The following is a 24,135-nucleotide window of genomic DNA, read 5'->3' on the forward strand; positions in this document are numbered from 1 at the left end:
CTGCCTGGGACATCTGCCTGCTCCTCTTCTCTGAGATAATCTCTATTTCTGCTCAGGTTTCAGTTCAAACATCACTTCTTCCAGGAAATATTATTCCTTATACTAGTTTAGAGGTGCCTCCCTCATGCTCCAAGAAGATCTGGGCTACATTTATTTCCCTGTCATAGGTAAACAGCACCTATAAGCCATGCCTTCCTGAATGAGTTCATATTGTCTGTCCCCTTTGAGGTATTGTAATCTTCATGATGACACAGGCTACACTTACCATTATTGTAGTTTAGATATGAAATGTGGGGGACACCAAAGGCCTATGTGTTGAAGGCAACAGAAAGCTGACCAACACAGCCTCACCCTCCAGCCAGCACCATGCACACATAAAGTGTTTGAATGAGCAAAGAGTATAAAATTTCATTTTTGCTTACACTGGATTAATATTCTTGTGCTCTGTATTAACACTTAAGGAGGATAAATTTCCTCTGAAATGTGCCACAAGGAGTACATGTAATACTCATATTGTATACAGCCTAAAAGCAAGGAGGCCGCTATTCACTCTAATGAAAGGCTAAATTTTTTCAAAAGCAGGTGACTAATGTGAAATATTCATGGCCGAAGACAAAGATTGAAAGGGGAAGATGGTAATCATCATTCAAAGAGAAAAACTATTGTAAGTCTTAATGTATACAAGAAAAATGAGAAAGAACTTTTTTATATAAAAAAAAACATTGTAGGTAGATTAAAAGCTTTTTACCTTGTCAGAGTGATCTGGAAGGAGGTATAACCAGCAATAAATGAAGCCAACCTCGTCAAGCTCTGCTTCCCTGATCCGCCCACCCCAACCAGGAGGGCATTCCCCCGAGGAGTGCGTATGACTCGAGAGATCTGTAATATGGAATAGAAAAGGCATATATCTTTCAACACCTAAACACAATATTTATTCTATGTAAAATAAGTGTCGGTTAGTTTGGAAGACGTAGTTTTCTCAAAATCAGGCTGGAGGATATGCAGGTTGAATTAATGAGGTAGTTCTGAAATGGAACAATAACAGTGTTTAGGAGCCTTAGACAGGGTGAGGGGTTCGCCTTTAGGAGCCAGGGGGATACTGACACAGAAAAGCCAGCATATAGTCCAGAGAATCGCTGGCTCTTTGTTTTATTTTGTTTTTAATTGGTGAATTATAGTTACACATCATACTGAGATTCGACGTGATACTCACATACCTCTCTTGGTGTATTTCCCTCCACACCCTATACCTTTATTCCTCTCCCTTCCAAGTCCATGCTAGTGACACTGGTAGCGTAGCATCATATGTGAACATAACATTATTTGGTCTGTTTCCTTCCTCAAGCCTTATTTTCTCTTCCCATCCTTCCTCCCCAGTCCCTTTTCACTATTCCACTGCTCTCTCTCTCTTCTTATTTGCATGAAGCCCCTTTCCTTTCCTATTTTCTCTCTAGCTCCATATATGAAAGGAAAGATGCAGTCCTAGATTTTCTGAGACTGGCTGATTTTACTTAGCATGATGTTGTCTAGTCATCCATTTTTCTGAAAAATTACATCATTTTCCTTTATGGCTGAGTAAAACTCCATTGTATGTAAAGATCACATTTTCTTCATCCATGCTCTGAGTGCTAAAGAAGATGAAACAAAGGGAATTTTGAGGAGTCCTTTTAGTTTGCACAACCTAATGCAATTTAGTAGGAAAGAGAATAGAAATTTTAAAACAAGGTCTAGCCTCAGGATGGGGAAGGGAGTATGCAATTGCAAAAACGTCCTTCACGTCTGAAATGAAACAGAGGGTTTAACTCAATGAGAAAAAAATTCCCAAAGTATGACATAGATGATCGAATTTTTTTAAGAAAGAAGAAAATGTGTAAAAGCACCCTCCTATTCTTTAGCAAAGACATTGATACCTAAGGAACCTACCACAACATGATTAAAGAGGAGTTAGAAGGCCACAGTCTGCTGGTCACTCGCCCAGTTCACCCCCAGCTCCCGGCCTGGTGAAGTCCATAGAAAATTGGCTTCATTGATTTCTCATGAACTCCTGAAACCATCAGGCTTCCAGTAGAGATTTATTTTATTTTTATCTTTACGATTTATTTACCTTATGTGGTAACTGGTGCTCTTTCCCTCCTAAGCAGTCTGACCTGAGGGTTCTTGTCAAGTTCATTTCTCTAAGACAAATGACAAAGAAGGTCAAGGGCTGACACAGGTCACTCCTCTGTGACCAGGGAAGATCCCCAAGGCCACCAGGGCTCTGCATACAGCCAAGGTGTTGTTAAACATCCTTTGTCAGGATTTCCTTCTCCAGCTGGAGGATGTTCCTGACCTGTTGGAAATATCTAATGGATTTTAGACTGTCTACCCCTGCTTAGTATGCACACAGGGAAAAGGAGATCATGAGTCCTAGCCCTGTGGACCTGACAGGGGACAGGTAAGAGCTTAAGCTGTTTTCTGGCTTCTGTTCATTCCGCCAGTGATTCACCAAAGTCACTGTGAGCTGAGGGGTACTGTGTGTCTCTTCACTTCCTCTGGTACAACTCTAAGAGGTACTAACAAAGCAGGTAAGGAGCCACCGGAAGCCATGTTGGACCCTCTGTGTCTTTAGTTTGCTGGCACTTTTTAAATATATTATGGAAGATGGCGACCGAGAAAAGCGGGGCTTAAGAGCCCCGCTAACAACAAATCTCCATTACCACAAAATCAGCGCCTTTCATAGCCAGAAAACACCATCACCAGTGAAACAAAAAATCACCAGGCTCCAGAGAGAAAGCGGAATGAGAACAGAGCCACAGAGGAGATCCACCAGCCTCGTGCCCGAGGACGCGCCATACTGCCGGAGGCACCGGCGAATTCACAGGACGGCTACAGCAAGCCGAGGTGAGCCACTGTGGAACAGCTAAGCGGGATTTCTCCGCGCAGAGAGCATCTAAAGCTCCCAGTGGCCGAGCTCAGCACACGCTGCAGGGATTCAGAGTAGAAATCAAAATCAAGAAGAAAAACGCCAGCCCCATAGCCGAGGGCGTAGCAGCGGCGCCATATTGCCACCAGCGGCAGCAGCAGCGAATTCAGCGAGGCCAGTACAGCTACATCTGCGTACTCAAGAACAGTGAGTCAAATTGCGGGACACAGAGGAGAAATCCCAGTACTAGACTCACTGGGACTTGACCCAGTGGGAGAGGGGCGGTGGCAGAGATATCACACCATAGGAGAACGTGCAACCTGGCACCCCCCACAGTCTAAAGCAGCCTCTATTGACTCTCTGGGTCGGAGACTCTGTGATAAAACCCAGTAAAGGAGTAGTGGGGTCCGAGATACTACTGACTCGAGATCCAGAACACCTTAAGGGAAGTCATAGTGACCCAAGGTGCCGTGCGCAGTGACGACTCTTACACGATCTTCCTCAAGCAGTTTTATTACCCCAGGTTCTTGTACAGTTCCCGTAAATCTTCTCCATCTTCTCCCCCCTCACTCCACCAACCCTCTTAGCTCCCTCAACGCCCTCTCAGGTAAAAACAACATCAGTCTTCTATCTCCTCCCTCATCACTCCACCAACCCTCTTAGCTCTTTCTCCTTCCTCCCCGCTAGGGCATGCACGCTTTTTAACCTTCTCCTGGGCGGGCAGGTGGTAGCACGAGGCGCTGCGTCATTAATCATCCGTAAGGCGCCTGATAGGGCTCACTGCGCAGGCTCAGGGCACCGCCAGCCTCGTGAGCCTCGTGACTTGGCTGCAAGCCCAGGCGCCATCTTGAGTCCACGCTGGCAACAAGCCTGGGTGCCACCTCGGTCCTGCCGAGTGGGCCCCGACACCAAGGGAAGAACCCAGAGAAGGCACAAACATCGGAAATCATGGGAAAGAGGAATAATACTGGAGCAATGAATGCCCACAACCCCACAACATCAGAACCCGATAAAACTGAAAATCAGAGATTTCTAGAAGATCAAATCAGGAAAATAACTGTAGAAATAATAGAGGTGCTTCGAAAAGAACTCAGAGAGAGCCAAAAAGAGATAAAGGATGCAATTAATGAAGTAAAGGCCTCAATTCAAAGCACAAACAACCGATTAGAACACATAGAGAACAGAATCTCGCTCTTAGAAGATGAGCAATCCAAAAATGAACTCATAGTTTCTAATCTAGAAAAAAATATCTGACAGCAGGAATCTGATATTGAAGAAATATGGGCCCATTTTAAGAGAGCTAACCTAAGAATAATTGGAATAGAGGAGGGAAAAGAAAGTGAAACCAAAGGGATCAACAATCTCTTCAAAGAAATAATAGCAGAAAATTTTCCAAACATAGAGCAAGAGGTTGATACAAAGGTCCAGGAAACTTATAGAACTCCCTTTAGACAGGATCGGAGAAGAGGATCCCCACGCCACATAATTGTCAAAATGACCAATGTGGAAGCCAAGCAGAGAATCTTAAAGGCAACAAAAACAAAGGGCCAAGTGACATTCAGAGGCAAACCAATTAGAATCACTCCAGACTTCCCAAACCAAGTCATGAGAGCCAGAAGGGCTTGGAGTAACATATTCCAAACTCTGAAAGAAAACAACTTCCAGCCAAAAATTTCCTACCCAGCAAAACTTTCTATCAAATTAGATGGAAAAATAAGAAGCTTCCATGACAAACAGAAACTGAAGGAATTTATGTCTTCAAAACCAGCGCTAGAGAAAATACTCAAAGAGATTAACTACAAAGAAGAAATAGGTAACACACACCAGAACCAGAGAAACAAGAGTTTCCATCCAACAGACAATTAAGATTGGTTATCTGTGGAGATTCATTATTTATGTTAGTCTTTTACCTATCTCTAAAGGGTATTGTTTGCCTTTATTGTTGTTAATTTTTAGGATTTCTAGTTGGAATATTAATATACCTTCAGATATAGCAATTGGAAATATTTTATCCCATTCTATTAGTAACGGTTAACTCTGTTTACATTGTCTTTGGATATACAATTTTTTTTTTAGGGAGTCTGTATACTCCTCTGTTGCCTGTGCCATTGAAATCATAACCAAGAAATCACTGCCAATTTCAATGTTGTGAGGTTTTATGACCCAGATTTTCTCCTAAAATTTATAGTCTTAAGATTTATATTTAGGTCTATTATCTATTTGAGTTAATATTTGTATATGGGATTAGGTAAGGGTCCAATTTTATTCTTTTCTATGTAATTATTATTTTTTAACAATATTTAGTTAAAAGATTTATATTTCCACCACCAAATGTTCGTGGAAACCTTGTCAAAAATAACTTGACAATATAGGGAAGAATTTAGCTCTAGGCTTTTATTTAACTCCAATGGTTTATATATCTGCCTTTAGAATAGTACTACACTGTTTCAATTATTGTAGCTTTATATGGTTTGAAATCAGAAAATATATATCTTCTAGCTTTGTTCTTTTTCAAGATCGTTTTGGGTACCAAGACTCCATATTACATATTAGGATAGATTTTTTTCTGAAAAATAAATACATAAATATATGATAGTTTCACCTAAAAAATAGAAAAAAATATTCTCTGGTAAGAAAGAAAGCAAAAAGAAATATTGAAATGTTATCTTTAAGTCATCAAAAGCTTGGTATTAGACAAATGAAACTGTTATGTGAGATTATCATTTTTAATTTTAGATAAATTGCCATAATACTAGATGTCAACTACTAAGCCAAGCATGGGAGGGAGGGATAGGGAGAGAATGGGGTGGGGATTGGGTGGGGGCTGACTGGGAAAAGTGTGCATGTATGTCTACAGAAGTATGTATCCTACTATGATGTATGAATACAGTGCACCAATAAAAAAAACCGAAAAAAAAATAAATAAATATATTATGTATTGGTGCATTGTACTTGCATGTGATAGTGAGGTTCACTGTAGTACACTCACATTTGCACATACCATTTTTAGTCTGTATCTTTTCTCAAACCTTCCCTTTCCTTTCCCTCTCCCTTCCCATGATTGCCACTTTTCAACCATTACTGCTTCTTTGTTTGTTGTGGGTAAATACCTTAGGAGTTTATATAAATTTTGTCTGTTTGGTATTAAGAAATCTTTGCTACAGCATCTCATGCGGATCTTGAGAAAGCTCGATCAGGGGATCCGCAATGGCGTAGATCCCCCATGAAGTATGCCCAGCATTCCTTTCTTCATAAAATTATTTTAGGATTATTTGGATTAATATGTATAATTGGAATTTTATGTATAAGCATTATATCTAAAATTGATGGGCAGCGGCTTATGAGAGACTCAGGCAACAAAGATTTTTTTTCCAAAGAATAAAGTTTGGGCCAAACATTAAGTTCAAACTGACCTTAGCTTGGACCAATGTATAAGATTAAGTTTGAGTCAGCCTTGTGACGTGAGACAAAGCATACTATGATTATTTAAATGTCTGGCACCCTTGCCCTAAACTCTATAAAAAATAAAACTTTTCCTGTCCTTGGAGATCCTGCTTGCATGACTATGCCCTTGCTTTTCTGCCAAAAAAGAAAGCATAAAAATTGTAACAAATTCTGAATAAAATGGAGAAGCTTGAATCTGATCTCGTGCGGCAGTTCTTCTCTCATTCGACCTCGGCTTTCTCTCACCAACACACGAACTTCGACTCTTGCTAGGGCTGGACCCCGGCAAATCTTCATCCTACTTCCTCAAAAGACAAGGAGTTAAATTCCCTTAGGACCAAGTTATACCACTTCTTGGTATTTATGGAAGAGAATTAAAGTCAGGATACTATAGTGAAGCACGTGTACAATGTTACCATGTTTTGAGCAACACAGTAGCCAAATTATGGAATCAGCCTAGGCCCCCATCAAACAGATGAAGGAATAAAAGAAAATGTGGTTGCTGGGTGTGGTAGTGCATGCCTGTAATTCCAGTACTTGGAAGTCTGAGACAGGTGGATCACAGATTTGAGGCTAACCTCAGCAATATAGTGAGACTCCTGGCAACCTAGCAAGACCCCATTTCAAAACAAAAATAAAATAAAATAAAATAGAAAGGGCTACGAGTGTAACTCAGAGGTAGAATGCCCCTAGATTCAATCCTCAATGCCAAAACAAAGCAAAAGAAAGAAAGAAAATGCGGTATATATACACAGTGGAGTTTTATTCAGCCATAAAGAAGAAAATATCATGTCATTCTTTCAGGAAAATGGATAAAAATGAAGAGCATTATGTTAAGCAAAAATAAGTCAGACTCAGAAATTCAAGGGTCATATACTTTTACTTACATGTAGAAACCAGAGAGAAAAATGGAAAGGAAGAGAATGGATCTCATGAAAATAAAGGAGACCAGTAGAGTAGAGGAAGAGAACAAGAGTGAAGGAGGGAAAGTGGAGGTAATAGGAAACAAAACTGCTCAAATTATGTATGTGCATGCACAAATAGGTAAAAATGAATATGTATGACCATAATGTACCAATTAAAAGAGAAGAGAAATAAAGGTATAATGACCAGGGGGAATCAAAGGAATGTTCATCCTAACGTCTTTACCTGGAATTGAGCCGAGATCTTAAATTAGAATTTTCCATCTGCAGTCTCTGGCACATGACAAACCCTCAAAACACATTTGACAAATGAAAAAACACATTAACAGACAAAGGCTTTAAAAGCAGACTCAGAAAAATTTAATTCATTAGCAAGTAGTTAAAATGGAATAGTAGCCATCGGACCTTGCAGGTGTTCACACTCCAGCAGAGGAGAGAGATCAATCCATTAGTAGAGCCAGCGTGAGCTCTGGAGCTGAGAAAGGAATGGGAGGAAGGGGCTCCAGGCAAATGTCCCTGCAGGGAGGTGAAGTTCAGGGTAGAGCTGGAATCTGCTCTGAATCTTGACAGAGGACTAGAAGTTCATCTTATAAAGAAGCTGGCGTGCTGCAGAGCAGTGGAGCTAAGTCATGGAAAGGAGGAATGGGGTTGGGCATGGTGGCACACCATTACAATCCCAGGACTTGGGAGGCTGAGACAGCAAGATTGCAGGTTCAAGGTCAACCTCAGCAAATTGGGGAGACCCTTTTTCAAAATATAAATAAATAGAACTGGGGATGTAGTTCTAGGGAAGAACACCTTGAGTTCAATCTCCAGTACAAAAAAAAAAAAAAAAAAAAAGAATGGGACACACAAAATTTGAGCCAGCCGAAGGTTTAAGGTATCTTCATAAGTGGAAGCTTCAGCAGGGACTGGGAAACAGCAGATGAGGCAGCAAAGGGCTAGGGACTTGCTTAAAGTCCAGAGAATTCTTCGCATCTCCTGTGTGGCTATATCTCAGCAGCCATTTGTCCTGGGGAAACTCAGGTTACTTAGGTGCTTTCCCTCACAGGGCTTACTGCCTGGCAGGAGACAGACACACAGTTTCACCCTATACAACGTAGAATGTACGGGGAGCGCATGGTGAGCTGCTCAGGGATAAGGATGTGTGTAACCATTAATGGTTCATTTTTCCAGATGATGCCAAGCAGAGCGTGACCCACAAGACCAAGGGGACAGCAGAGGCAAACCATGACAACCCATCTGGACCATCGTCCAATTTGCACCCAAGAAGCAAGAGAAACGTATATCACAGGGACATACTCGATGGAAAGAAGATCGCTATTTTAATGAAGAAGGAAGCTAAGAAACACGTCAGGTTTCAGATCACATTCTATTGACCGTGAGTTTGTCTTCAATTCTGCCTCTTGGTTGCTATCATGTCAGGAGATCACATATTTCAAGGCCTACACACTCACAGCATGGCATTTGGATGTGCTGAGCACAGAAAGTAAGAATCTTGGGTGGGATTCAGTATGGTAGATCATGAGAGATTATAGAACTGGGAGTTCAAAAAATTCACCCATGGATTCTTTGGCCAATACAGAGCAACCAGGCTAGAGGCTGAGCGTGGAGGGAGCCCCCTGCGAGGACCCTGGGCTGTGGCACCATGGCTCCAGTATACGCCCAGACACAGGAAGAACTTGCTTGAGCACAAGAACAGGAGTAGATATCCTGCTCTTGAGTGTGCATGGATATTAAATACCGTCAATCAGACCATGTCTCCAGCACTCTGCCATATGTTGCCTTTGGTATACTGCTTTAGAATATTTCTAAAGTATATTTAGAGATATATTTCTAGAGTATTTCTCTTTTTTTCTTTGTTACATATCACAGAACATCTTTTTTTTTTTCAGAAACATTTGACCAACTATAAATTTGAGGCTAATTTCACGTTGTCATTAATATTTGGCTTTGAAAGAACCTCGGCACTAATTATTCAGTACAGTCAGATGCCTCCAATTCTGAGAATTCAGTCACCAGGCTAAGTGCACTCTTGTTGGGGAACTTAAGCCCAGAACAGCCCCTTTGAACTCCCCTTCTTGAAGACTTACTCCAGACTTATCTACAGAAAGCCTCCTTTGCCTTTTTATTGGGAAAGCAGGTGAGCATTCCCCAATTTTAGAGGGAGGATCACTAAATAAACGCTAAAGCCCTCTCCATTTCTTAGATCCAGTAATTATTAGAAGAGGCAACTTGCATTCATGAGATTGTTCCTCATGGTTAAGTCATGTAATGAAAGACAGCCTTAAATTGATTTCTAATTAAAGTGATGTCGAAAATAGAAAATAAAATAATGTAGTCTGAAAATGTAACTGGGATCAACAAAGTGAGACTCAGCAACAGATTTTAGATGACCTCATCTTAGGCCACAGATAAGTTAGATCACAGAAGCTTTCAAATACAGTAATATCTTTTAATCTTGGAGGATCTGCCATTCTAAATGTAAACGCTATGATTTAAATGACAAATTGAATGGAAATCGTACTTTCCTGGTGGATTTCATTCCAGTCGAATTTTCATCTGCTCAAAGTCAAACGTTAATGTCCTGTGTTTTAAATCACTAGTTTTAACTGGGGCAAAATACACATAACTATAAAATTCACCATCCTAATTACTTTTAAGTGTACAGTTCAACCGCATTAAGTACATTCACATTGTTACCCAGCCTTCAAAGCCACCCATCGCCAGAGTGCTTTTCCTCTTTCAATACTGAACCTCTGCACCCATTATGCTCTAACTCCCCACTCTCCTCTCCACCTCGCCCCTGGCAAACTCCATCCTACTTTCTATTTTGACTATTTGTAACTAGCTACCTAACAGAGTGGAATCCTGCAATATCTGCCCCCTTGTGTCTGACTTTTTCACTTAACATAATATCCTCAATATTTATGCAGCACTTTTACCGTGATAGTTTTTACATGTTATAAGCAGACTTCGCCTATGCTTGGAACTCAGATGTCAACCACATTCAGCCTGTGTGGCGATGACACTGAGTTGGAAGCGTATAGCAACACTGAATAAAATCAGCACATGTTTGAAGTACACATGCTCGTATTGTAAGCCTGTAAGGTGTGACGAGTTGCATTCAATTTGGATATTAAGTTGGAAAGTGGTGCTGAGCTAATTTTTAAACTGGGTAGTCTGGGAGATGAAAGTGAAAGATGGAAAGATTCTGGGGTGAAGCCAAGTGTCTGTCACTTTCCCGAGGAGCTACTTGGCAAAGCTCCTGTACCTTGACTAAATGGACCATCGCATCTGCAAAGAACACCATGTCCATGCCGGTGCCACGAACGCTCTCATTATACAGCTGCAGGAACAAATTCAAACGCTCTTTCAGTTGATTAAAAGATCCAATGGGCTCATAAATCTTGGGCATTTCAGCATCGGCTTCCTCTGATGTTTCACCTTCAAATCAAAGAAGATTCGATTAAGTTTTGTCAAATTGTTGGACTACCCCACTTCCTTCAATCTCAATTAATACTCACATAGTACTATGATTTAATACTAAAAATATTAATTTTTGCCGGGCGTGGTGGTGCACGCTTGTAATCCCTGCGCTTGGGAGGCGGAGACAGGAGGATCGCACAGGTTCGAAGCCAGCCATGCTGGTTTAAGAGACCCTGTTTCCAAATAAAAGTATAAAATAGGTCTGGGCGTGTAGCCCTAAGGCAGAAGGGCTTCCAGGAAGCCCAGTACCACCAAAAAAATATTAATTTTCATCAAAATGGCATATGTGCATTTTTAGAAAAGAGAAAGAAAGCAATACCAGAAACATTAGGATTTCTATGATCATATGCAGTTTTAGTTCTTTCTTGTATATAAAGAGCCAGTTCCAAATAATTCTGTATTCACTGAATTTAATTTGAATTCAAAATTAAATGTTGCATTTCAAAGATGTTCCTGGATATATGTGTTTACTAGTTAAAATGAAAATCCCAAAAGTAAGAATTTAATGTCCAAATCTCAAGGAAGGTCAAGAATTACATGATTTTTTTTGAGGGTCTGGAAATGGAACCCAGGGGCATTTGACCTTCAAGCTACATCCCCTGCCCTGTTTTTTATTCTTTATTTTGAAACAGGGTCTCACTAAGTTGCGGAGGGCCTCACTAAGTAGCTGAGGCTGTCTGCAAACCGCAATCCTCCGGTCTCACCCTCCCAAATGCTGGGATTACAAGCATACGCCACCATGCCCGGCTATGATTTTTTTTAACGAGAATAAAAAAAGATCATTGTATTTTCTCAGAAAATGTCTATGATTCATAAATTTTAAGTTAGAGGTGAAGATAAAAGTTAATTTTAGGAAATGAGAGCAGAAAATTGAAAAAAAATGGAAAAATAACTTTCTAAGTAAACACAATTATTTCAATAGGAAAAATGTATTAAAATCAATATACTTTTTACATTAAAAACTCATAATATACAGGATCAACATGTTTCCAACATTGACTATCAGCTTAAAGACAAATAAAAAGCTAAATTGGGCACAGATAAATTCACTATCAGTTAATATTAGTAACTGAAAAAAATGATACATTTTTAAATATACCGACAACAACTTAGAAATTCGCTAGGAACTAGAAGAGTAATTGGATCCTACAAATCTTACAGTGCATAATTATTGTCAATTGACCTTGTCCTAATATAATTGTATATTAACCTTTTTATGACAAAGCAAAGAACTTGTTTTAACATGATCATTAAAAATGGCCCATTTGTAAAGCTCTCATTAGTCAAATTCCAATAGTCACAGCTCTTTCATAAAAGCTCAACTCCAGCTTTGAGAAATAAAGCACTCTGAAGTCACAAAGGGTTGTACATTTGCTCCTGACCTTCTCTGACCTCCAAGATGCAGCAGTTGCACTTTGCCCCTTGAAAACTGCAATCTAATTATTATTCTTCTGAATTAGAGGAAATCAAATAAATAATAAAACAATAAATATCTTGTAAAATGACCTTACAGGATTTTTATACATGTTTGACCTGACTTATGTCAGCCTGACATGGTGGTTCACTCTAGCAATCCCAGGACTTGGGAGGATGACACAGGAAGATCACAGGTTCTCACCCAGCCTCAGTAACTTAGAGAGACCCTGTTTCAAAATAAAAAATAAAATAAAATAGGGCTGAAGGTGTAGTTAAATCCCCAGATTCAATTCCCAGTATCAAAAAATTAATCAATTAATTAATTAAATGAGTCGATTTCTTTTCAACTGCGTAGCCAGCGACCAACATCTTTTTTCAACTGTCCTTTAAAAATTGTTGATCAATGTATATGATATACATTCAAAAACATATCAAAGTCAATGACTACGCCAAACATGAGAAGGAGGGAAGGGGGAGAGAATGAGGAGGTAATTGGGGAAGGGTTAAATGAGTGATGTGTGCATATATGCCTCTACTATCTTATACCCCATTAAGATGTATGACTACAATGCATCAATATAAAAATTTTTGATTGATCACACATATCATTACCCAAACTAGTCAGGGGCTGCCTGGTCATTTCCAATCACGTAGAAGACATAAATAGTAGGGTTTTAGAAATGCCCTTTTAAATATGTAAATTATCCCAATAGGCAAGGTTATTAAACAAAAGAATAATATTTCTCTTAGCCCCAGTTATTTCTGAAGGGAAAACAATCAGAGCACTGCTTTTTTTATTAAAAAAAAAAGCAACACATCTCTATTTTCCTTGGAACCTTAAGCACAAAAGCTTGCCTTCACATTACCCATCTCTTTCCAAATACAGTCAATGGCTTCTCATATAATGTGAGGTTTTCTCTTTTATTATCAATGCTCAGATAACCTGAAGAGATCATTGTCAATATTTTTGCTACCTTTTACTTTGCAGTATCTATGGGCCAAAAATGCCCACCCTTCTCTAAAGAGAGCTTATGTTTCCCCTAAGGTCCCCATCATGCACACAATCATGTTCCCAGTTACATAAATGAGAACAAGGTTCATAAAGGTTCAGAGATGCCCAACTAATGAATGTTGCATTAATGCATGTTAAATCTCTCTCAAATCTACCCCGACAGACTACAAAGGCTGGACACTTTACCCTACCCTATTCTGCCTCCCTACTCTACCTTAATACCCAAGAGTGACAGGCATACAAATAGTTCATCTTTGAACCCCGTGACTACACATTTATCTATTCATTCTACATGTGTTGGGCACCTACTAGGTCCCAGGCTCGCTTCGGCAAAGTTTTCAGGCAGAAACTTAACCTCTCCAATGAGCCTCCCATCTTCAGCTCTCCCTTTTTGGAGAATTTCATATTGTTTCAATAGCTTACCTGTAGCTTCAGGTGTATCCCTTAAGAAATCCACAAAATAAGCATCGATGCCACTATCCACCAGGAGTTTTTTCTCTTCACCAAATCCCTCCTCTACCAAATTTACTAAAGTCTTATCAAACCAGGTCACATCCTCAGACATGGTGAAACGGTCAGCTATCACACGTTTGCATTCATGTTTCCACAGCTTTAACAATTCCTGCGAAGGCATAATTAAGAAGCATCATTAACTCATTTTGGACACACCATAAGAGGGAACTCAAGTTGACATAGAATATCTTCTTCTTGACTTAAGATGCAACAACTTAAAAAGTTAAGGCTAAGATACGCCCAACTTCACCTCAAACTGGTCTCATTCAAGTATATTAAAAGGAAACTAAAATTGTTTTGATTGTTTTGTTGCAGTCTCTAAACTAAAAAGAAAACATCCCTAGACAAAAACATTAAAAATCACTCTGATCAACAAAAACACTAATGTTCTCTTGAGTTTGTAATAAGCTGTTTTTTATAGGATACCTATATTTATCTGGCCATATTATAGTATACACTATAGTATATATAAACAACTCTCATGCATACAACTGAGGTTTACAAAGGCATATTTAGTTAACACAAGTAGAGAAAATTGTGGCCAAAAAAAAATCTGGATTATCTGAAAAAAGCAATCACCTAATTCAGAGCCCAAAGTTATTTGAAAGATTAATAAATTATTAACTGATAATACAGGACCCAAAGTTAATTGAGAGTTTGAGAAAATATTTGAAAGTTCAAAATATTATTTCAAATATTTGTCTAAGTTCATTATTTAATTTCGAAGACTAGTAGAAATACCTTACCCTGGTAGCATTTTACAGGTTAGAAAGTTTTTATCACTAATGATAAAATATTATTTCATTGCCAGAATGCAAAATTTCATCAAACTGCATTCAATGATTCACTTAAAACAAAAAGTTCATGCTAATACCAATTATGGGAATTGTTTATGCTGACTTAAAATAAGTACCCAAAATGGCCACTCACACAGAGTGATATTTGAGAACTACATTCCACAATTCCATTAATTTGTCAGTAATTCTGAGGAAAAAAATATCAACCTAAAATGCTCGCTGTTGCTAAACTAATTCTTCATTGTTTTTTATAAGGTTTGTGAAATTTCCCCAAAATGTCTAGTCTTACCTATTTGCTATTGTGAGCATCAGGGGCAGAATAAGGTATGCTTAAATATACTTTTATTGTTGCATTATAGTTTCAAATCATAAGTCAAATTGATAGTGACATACACACACACAGCGCTTGTGAACTTTTGCCTGGCTTCCTCCCCACTTCTCTCTTCTCCAAACATAATACTGAGATTGGCATTAGTAATTTCACACGTGTACATAACTTCAGTGGCAGTGTTTCCCCCACTGACTCTCCCTCTCCCCTCCCCCTCTAAGCTCCTCTAGACCTTCTCCGTTGCTCCACTAGATGTTCTCCTCCATCATCAAAAGTCTCTCTTGGATCCTGATTGCTCCCTAGCTCCTGTATATGAGAGGAAACAGATGCCTTCGCTTTCTGTAACTAGTTAATCTCACTTAACATGGTGTTCTCCAGGCCCTTCCATTTTCCTGAAAATAACATAATTTTGTTCTTTTTATGCTGAGTAGAATCCCATTGTGTAGATATTCCATAATTTTGTGAACCATTCGTCTGTTGATAGACACCTAGGTTGGTTCCATAATTTGACAATTGTGAACTGTGCTGCTCCGAACATGGATATGCATATATTAATTCAGCCCCTTTGGAAAGATATCCAGGAGTGGTATAGTTGGATCATAAGGTATCTATTCCCAGTTTTCTAAGGAATCTCCACTCTGATCTCTATAGTGGCTAAATTAATTCGCAATTCTACAACAGTGTAGAAGAGTTCCAATTTCCCCACATCCTCACCAGCATTTATTGTTGTTGTTGTTGTTGTTGTTGTTGTTGTTGTTGTTGTTGTTGTTTTTGCCTCTCGGTGATTGCCATTCTGATTGGGGTTAAATGAAATCTCATTGTACTTTTGATTTGCACCTTCCCTGATTGCTAATGATGTTCAACGTGTTTTCTTGTATTTATTGGACATTTGTATCTCTTTTTTGTGAAGTATCGATTTAGTTAAATTAACAATTTCTTGATTGGGTTATTTGTGGTTTTCTTAGTGTACAGTCTTTTAAGTTCTTTGTGTAATCTAGATATTAGTCCTCTATCAGAAGGATAACTGTAAAAGATCTTCCATTCTGTAGGCTTTTTATTCAGACACTTGGTGGGAGTTTCCTTTGATGAGCAAAAACTTTTTAGTTTAATGCCATACCCTTTATTAATTCTTTTTTTTTTTAATTTCCTTAGCTATGGGGATCTTTCTGGAAAAGTTTCTACCTGTGCTTATATGTCAGGCCCAGGGAAGAAGTTTTTGATGGTCAACACAGGATGTTTTTTTTTTTGTTTTGTTTTTTATTTATTTATTTTTTTTATGTCTGAACCTTTTATTTATTTTTTAACAATTTTTATTGAACATAAGTAGTATACATTTATACTATATTTGGTGCTCTCTCCCCCCCGCCCTCTTCCCCACCCAACCAATGGTTGTCCAGGTTAACCATGTCTTATTCATAATTTTACACATGTTCAGGTGTAGACCCTCATTAATCCAGATCGGCCTTTCTCCTCTCCTATCTTTCCACCAACCCAGATCACCATCAACAGATGAATGGATAGCAAAACTGTGGGAAATACACACAATGGAATTCTATTCAGCCATAAAGAAGAACAAAATTATATCATTTGCAAGAAGATGGAAAGCCCTGGAGAGCATCATGTTAAGTGAGATCAGCCAAGCACAGAAGGAGAAGATACACATGTTTCCTCTAATATGCCCAAACTAGAAAACACAAAGGATACCAACACAGGATGTTTTTAACAACAGTTTTGTTGCTAATTCAACTGTCTCTGTGTTTATGTAGGGAAATCCCATAGAGCCTATTTGCTTGACTACTTCCTCACCTTCAGAAAGGCTAACTCTGCCTTAACCTGAGACAGTGGCAATGCTTTGGGAAAAAGGCATACTAGATACAGGTTTTGGTGCTGCAGGTCTGGAATTCCTGTACTTGGGAGGATTGTCAGTTCTAAGCCAGCCTCAGCAACTTAAATACACCCTCAGCAAAGTAGTAAAACCCTGTTTTAAATTTTTAAAAAATAGATCTGGGAGTCCCTCTAGTATCCCCAATGCTCCCTAGCTGGGGCATATTAGAAAAAACATATGTCACTTTTCTTTCTGTGCGTAGTTGATCTCACTTAACATAACGCTCTCCAGGACTTTCCATCTTCTTGCGAATGCCATGATTGTGTTCTTCTTTATAGCTGAATAGAATTCCATTGTGTGTATTTCCCATAATTTTGAAACCCATTAATGGAGGAACTACATCCGAACATGTGTAAAAGAATGAATATAGCATGGTTACCCTAGACACTCATTGTTAGTGGGGGAGGGAAAGCGGGGGTGGGGGGAACAGGGCACCAAGCACAGTTTAAATGTATACCATTAAGCCGGATGTGGTGGCGCATGCTTGTAACCCCGGCATTTCAGAGGCTGAGACAGGAGGATCGTGGTTCGCAGACAGCCTCAGCTACTTAGTGAGGCCCTCTGCAACTTAGTGAGACCCTGTTTCAAAATAAAGAATAAAAAATTGGGCAGGGGATGTAGCTCAGAGGTCAAATGCCTCTAGGTTCCATCCCCAGACATGCAAAATAAACAAACAAACAAACAAATAAATAAATAAATGTATACCATTTATTTTCGATTTAAAAAAAGGTCTGGGAATATAGCTCAGAGTTCAAAATACGCCCCTGGGTTTAATTCTCAGTACCAAAGAAAAAGCAAATACTGGATATTATATTATTTCCTGAATTCTTATATTGAAGGAAATTCTTATAACCCTGGGAAGCATCATATATAAGAATATTTCCAATGTTCATTTTCATAGTAAATGAATTTTCTACTCTGCTAACTCTTTTCAATTTTACCAACATGCATGATTCTTTTAGATGATCTAGATACATGGAAAGGAGAGATCATGGATGATTAACAACAAAATGGTTTCTGTCATTTGGAATGTTTATTTCTAAAGATAATTACTTTTTAAAATGAAAATATCAAGCCTAAAATAGGAAGATCATTAGTAGAATAAAATCAATAATGATTATTACCATTATTTAGTAAAACAAAAATATCTTATGATGGAAAAACAAAATCAATTAATTCTTTTATTCTAGTCACTAAAAAATGTGTATACTATTTTTTTTTTTCAGTACTGGGGATAGAACCCAGGGGCATTCTACCTCTGAGCTATACCCTCAGCCCTATTTTGTATTCTTTATTTTGAAACAAGATCTCACTAATTTTAGAAGCCTTCACTAAGGAGCTGAGGCTGGCTAAGAATCCGCAATCCTCTTGTCTCAGCCTCCCGAGTACTGGGATGACAATTGTGAGCCACTATGCCCAGCTGAGTGTATACTATTTCCTTAAAAATCAATCTACCTTAATTGGGGCTTTTAACTGAAATTTCCTGGGACATTTACTTTTTTTCCATTAATATTAGTTAGAAACCTAGAAATAAATGAACATACATGCTGAACTATTCCATACTATGTTCATACAAATTAAATTAATAAAAAAAACATACAGGATGTATGATAAATATCAGTGTTTGTTAATTTTCTTTTTTCAGTCAATACTAACTCATCACTTACATCTGGCCCGGTGATGACTTCTGAAGTAGCAGTCAGCATTCCCTGCCAGATCCTGGAGAGATCTCGAAGGTTAAATACATAGTGGAATTTTGCCGGCGTCGGGAGCATTTTAAGCTTGGTTGTCTGCCATAGCTGGCGCGTCAGGGGCACCAATTTCATCACTGCCTCTCTTACTTCCTCTGAGAAACCCCTCTGGGTGCAGTAGTAGCCTACCCCAATTACACCTGAGAAGGGGGGAGATCATAACATTAAACTTGTCATTTAAGAAACCCAATTAAACCAGGGGTGGTAGTGCACACTTGTAATCCCAGCATTTGGGAGGCTGACACAGTAGGATTGAGATTCTCTGACAGCTTCAGCTACTTAGTGAGGCCCTATGCAACCCAGTGAGATCCTGTTTCAAAATAAAAACTAGGGCTTGGGGTGTGGCTTGGAGGTAGAATGCCCCTGGGTTCCACCCCCAGTACTGTAAGGAAAAAAAAAAGAAAAAAGAAACACAATTAGCGGCGCATGGTGGCACACACTTGTAACCCCAGCGCTTGGGAGGCTGAGACAGGAGGATTGCACAGGTTTGAAGCCAGCCTCAGCTACTGAGAGGAGGCTCTCAGGAACTTAGTGAGACCCTGTTTCCAAATAAAGTATAAAATAGGTCTGGGAGTATAGCCCGGAGGTAGAAAAGCTCCTGGGTTCCACCCCTAGCACCACAAAAATAAATAAATAATAATAACAATTAAAATGAAAAACATTATTATGTAAAATTTACACAGATATAATTGTACATTTGAACATGTAGCCATATAGTCAAGAAAATTAATGTTCTGTGGCTTTTTCAAATACCAAAAAGTATGCTTATGGGGAACTACTGAAAATTCTGGCTACACTAACTCAATAGGACTAAAGAATTGACAATGATAAATATATGAAATTGACCCACAAAAAAATTAGAAAAATGTTTTTGTAAGTTCTTTAAGATTTTTTGTTCTATTTTATCTTTCTATGCATTATAAATGTTTGAATTTATTGTATGCATAAAACTTTCCAGGTAATTAAAAATAATTAAACTTGATAACAGTCATTCTTTGCAATCTACTTTACTTTTCCCAAGCTTAGATGATCCAAATGTCATCTGGTTTCCAATCCTTGCCCAGTGCTGTGACTGAAGGCAGAACACTGCCACACTCTACTAGCCTAGGGTGCTAAGATGACATTTTACTCTGCCAGAAATTAATTAGAGTAATCTTAATGAGATTTTTTCTCAGTAGCAGTTTCAGAAATTGTAAATGAATACCTAAAGGGGAAGTGTTCAGATCTTTACACTCTTTTTCTGCAAAGAATAATTCCAAAGTCAGTCACAAATATGTTTCATTACTCAGTTAAATGTACACAGTTACATGTTGGGATAGTGGGTCTTTAAATTACTTCTTAGGTACTATATATTTAATCAATACTTTATTAGAACCCTGTCTATTATCCTGCTGCTTAGTCTGGGGCTATTATCTGCTCTGTGTACTATTATGTGTTTGGCCAAAATTATTATATATCGGTTGGTTGGTGTAGCAGCTACAACAACATGTACTTTTAATGTAGATTGTAGTGATTACATAATTCGTTAGAAAACTAATTCACCACCATCTTCATTTAATGTTTAGCCCTCTTGCTTATAAAGCTGGCCATAGTCACTTAAAATTTTAAAACAGGTAGAAAACATCTACTGAGACATCCAATCAGTACATATCTACAATAAAGCTCTATGTGAAACAAAATACACTAAGGGAGAGTGACGAGCCTGTAGAGCTGCTCACTGCCTTCCTGGGTTCACCTCTCAGGTGGATATTTTTTCATAGGAACACAGACAAGAATTCCTCCCTCCCCTTGCCCGACTGATACTCTTTTTACCAAAGATCTTGTCCATGGATGTGTTGGAAGGCAAGGTGCAGTTGAATATGGAGAACTGTCTCTTGAGTCTTTGGGGAATGTCGTTGCGGCCACCCCCAGGATGGATCATGGCTGCCAAGAACTGGATGTCTACAATGCTGGTGAACTCCCCAGGCTTCTCTAAGTTATAGAATCCGCTTTGCTCCATCAGCTGTCGTAATATCTCATTAGTAACCTAAAATAAAAGACAACTTTCAGAATTAAAATGCCCTAATTGCTTCAGATTTTCCCCCCAAAATTGAGTTTATTGGAAATGGGGAATTCCATGTTGAAAAAGTAGAAAAATAGTTACTCCTCAAAGACTAACTCAGTGCCAAATTAAAGAAACACAATTCACAATCAGATCGGTATACCTGATCTCCCCATTCGTTGATGACTGGCATATTCACATCATCAATAAAAACAGTCATCTTCTTTCCTGCAGGAGGGCCATATGTTGTACCCATGCGTTTATCCACATAGCTCTCTATGGTCCTCTGTTAAATAACAAAGCCAACAGAAACATCTGAGAAAACTGCCCCTGAGCCATGGTCAAACAAAAAATGGGAACCTTTGAATTGACAGAAATTACATAAAAAAAATTCAAAAACGACTCCTAAAGTATGCACATCATTTTTGCAGAACGTTCACAAGCTTTGGAAATCCAGTTCTAACCAATGTAAATTTTGAATGAGATGGAATTCTTCTGTCATTTCCTAAGGAATTATTTTTGTCTTATTATGTTAATGACACAATAGCCCCCATTACTCAAAGTCTCCTGTCCTGCAAATAATTTCCTATAATCAGAGATAATGTTAAGCAGAGAGGCACCGCCTGTCAGAGGCTGAAGGCTGCTCTCTTCAGATGTCTCTTGGCTTCTGTGGCCTGACACAGTCCAGAACCACTGCTTTGGGACAGATGCGGTCATTCCCCAAATAGCAAGGAGAACAAAGCCCACCTGTGTCTTCTCTGTGACTCCTACATCCTGAGATCGGGTGGTGGAAGGAGAAACCACACTGTGTTCTATAGAAACCTTCCCAGCAATGTGAAAAAGAATATTAAAACAAATGCAAGAGACATTTGAGATCTGGGGGTCATAGGAAAAAGACCTCAGGCTCTTCAAGATGGTATTTTCTTTCCCATGGTAGCATGATATCGTTTGGAAATAAGTCAAAATATATGTACTGAGTAACTGGAGCCAAACACAGAGAAGAAAAGAGAAAGGGCTTCAAAGTTCTCAGACTCAAGAAGCTCCAAAGCTCAAAGTCCTCATGTCATTCCCTCCACTGTGGGGATCTACTAATGCAGGACTTTTTATCAGGTTGGAGATGATATATAAAAACATCTCCGGGTGGGTGGGGGGAAAAAAACTGGAGAAAGAGGAAGGATGTTGATATAAAGTTAATTCTCCTTCTACTATTCAAAAAAGTATTATTTCATGATAAAGAGTAGACTGATTAAAAATGACTTTTATAGCCAAAATACAATCACAAACTCCACCAAGCTATAAGCAAAAGTCTATATATCTGTCTTTTGGAATCTTTACAGTAATTGCAAATTGGAAGTTTCCATCGTTTTAATGAGTAATAGCAAGAGATGTGAGATTGTTTTCACCATTTAACAGGAAGGTATGTAAATATATCACAACTCATTCAATTACAAAATAAATCTCCCATGAAATAGTACAATAGAAAAAAAGAATTTTTATATTCCTCTGACATAAAAAGTGCAGTGCTTAATGTGCTTGGCTAAATTTAGCTCTGCTTTTCAATGAATTTAAATGCACAAGGCAATTAATAATCTCCTGACAACCCCCTCAGGCAAACCAGAGCCTTCAGGACATCCCATGTCTATTAATGAGAGCTCTCTGGCATGTGAAGGTTTTATGTCTTTTGGTACCTTCTATGAGCTAAAAAGGCACAGGTAGGATAATTGGAGTAATATCCCACATACCTGTGCTTTACGATCCCTTCATCAGGATCTTAATTTCACTGAAGTGACAGGAAATGACTAAAAAGTAAGCTGTATATGTCATAAAAATGCTAACTTGACAAAAACAAAAACAAAGAAGAAAAATGAAGTTGCCTGTAAGCCTGGAAGTGGAGACTTCTACTTTCTGTTTTCAGAAGACCCACCTGCTCTAGGGTTATCAGATTAATTTTGGAGTTCAACAAGACTTCCTGAAGACCAGAAACAATAACATGTTCTGATGGGGGTGCTGAGAAAAGCTGTCTACTTGCACTGGTATCTACAGCTGGACATCCAGACTTGCTTGTTCCCTTTGCATCACAAAAATCAACATACCCAAATATAAATTCCTCTATCCACCACTCTCCACAAAGTCTGTGCCCTTTCTAGTTGCTCAACTTAAAGACTGGCACCAACTAAATATCTTTGGTGTGTGTGTGTGTGTGTGTGTGTGTGTGTGTGTGTGTGTGTTACTGGGGGGGGGGTTGAACCCAGGGGCATTCTACCTCTGGGCTACAACCCCAGCCCTCTTTTACTTTTTGTTTTGAAATAGGGTCTCACTAAATTTCAGAGGGCCTCACTAAATTGCTGAAGATAACCACAAACCCGTGAGCTTCTTGTCTCAGCCTCCCAAGTATTAGGATTATAGGCACACACCACTATGCTTGGCTTTTATATTACTTTTTAGACAATCTCCTCCTCTCCAAACAATCATACTGCCTTGTTCAGTAATGTCTTTCTCACAGAAAGCATCTAAAATTGCCATCCTTACAACCAGTCAATCCTACACACTTCCTTATAACTTATAAAAGATATCTATACTGTCATTTATATTTTATCTAGAATTTTCTATCTCTCAAAAAAAAAAAAAGCCAGGCATGGTGGCACACGCTTGTGAGGCTGAGACAGGAGGATCACACAGGTTCGAAGCCAGCCTCAGCTACTTAGTGAGGCTCTCAGCAACTTAGTGAGACCCTGTTTCCAAATAAAATAAAATAGGTCTGGGAGTATAGCCCAGAGGTAGAAAAGCCCCTGGGTTCCACCCCCAGTACCAATAAATAAATAAATAAATAAATAAATAAATAAATAAATAAATACTGTGGTTTGAATGTGGATAGGGTTTCCCAAAGCTCCATGTGTTAAAAAGCTTGGTTCCAGAGACAGTGTTTAGAGATGCTGTGGACCTCTAAAAGAAGGAGCCTAATGGGAGAGCCTTGTGTCATGGGGCATTCTCTTGATGGGATTATGGGAACCCATTGTCTCAGTCTCTCTCTACGTCCTGGTTTATCTTGTAGCAGCTTGTTTAGCTATATACCATCAGCAAAAGCCAAAATCAATGGGGCCACCCAATCTTGGACTTGAACCTCCAGAACCGGTCAGAGATTGGTCCAAGATTATCTCATTTGTTTATGAGCTAAATAAATCTTTTCATTTTATAAGTTAATTGCCTTAGGTATTTAATGTTGGTGACACAAAGCTCGCACCTAAAGAATTACTGATGAGCCAGGCATGGTGGTGTAAGATTGTAATCCCAGCATTTGGGAGGCTGAGACAGGATCATGGTTCACAGCCAGCCTCAGATACTTAGTGAGGCCCTTTGCAACTCAGTGAGACCTTTTATCAAAATAAAGAATAAAGAATAGGGCTGGGGATGTAGCTCAGAGGTAGAATTCCCTGGGTTCCATCCCTAGTAACATACACACACACACACACACACACACACACACACACCAAAAAAAAAAAAAAGAATTACTGATGATCTGTGTGTTCTACTACCCACATTCTTCCCAGTCTCTCCCATCTATTTTGGGTAGTATGAGTCATCATGCAGTGGATAAAACCAAGTAGGCGCATTTACTCATTTGATTATTGTCCAT

At 38.9% G+C, this 24,135-nt stretch overlaps 1 protein-coding gene across 1 annotated transcript in view; it reads right to left on the reverse strand.

The window, feature by feature from the left end:
* The window catches only part of DNAH5 (dynein axonemal heavy chain 5), a gene marked incomplete at its 3' end in the record, with an annotated part of 279,406 nt that overhangs the window by 91,969 nt on the left and 163,302 nt on the right, over positions 1 to 24,135 (reverse strand). Inside the window, exons 48-53 of the mRNA XM_080703060.1 lie at positions 20,665 to 20,787; positions 20,273 to 20,486; positions 18,377 to 18,600; positions 13,610 to 13,808; positions 10,544 to 10,716; positions 749 to 879 (exon numbers count right to left, since the gene is read on the reverse strand). Of these exons, the coding sequence (XP_080559186.1) occupies positions 749 to 879; positions 10,544 to 10,716; positions 13,610 to 13,808; positions 18,377 to 18,600; positions 20,273 to 20,486; positions 20,665 to 20,787 (1,064 nt within the window). The remainder of the gene's footprint in view (positions 1 to 748; positions 880 to 10,543; positions 10,717 to 13,609; positions 13,809 to 18,376; positions 18,601 to 20,272; positions 20,487 to 20,664; positions 20,788 to 24,135) is intronic.

This window comes from Muscardinus avellanarius, assembly GCF_963383645.1.
Source record: "Muscardinus avellanarius genome assembly, chromosome: 1".
Classification (NCBI taxonomy): Eukaryota; Metazoa; Chordata; class Mammalia; order Rodentia; family Gliridae; genus Muscardinus; species Muscardinus avellanarius.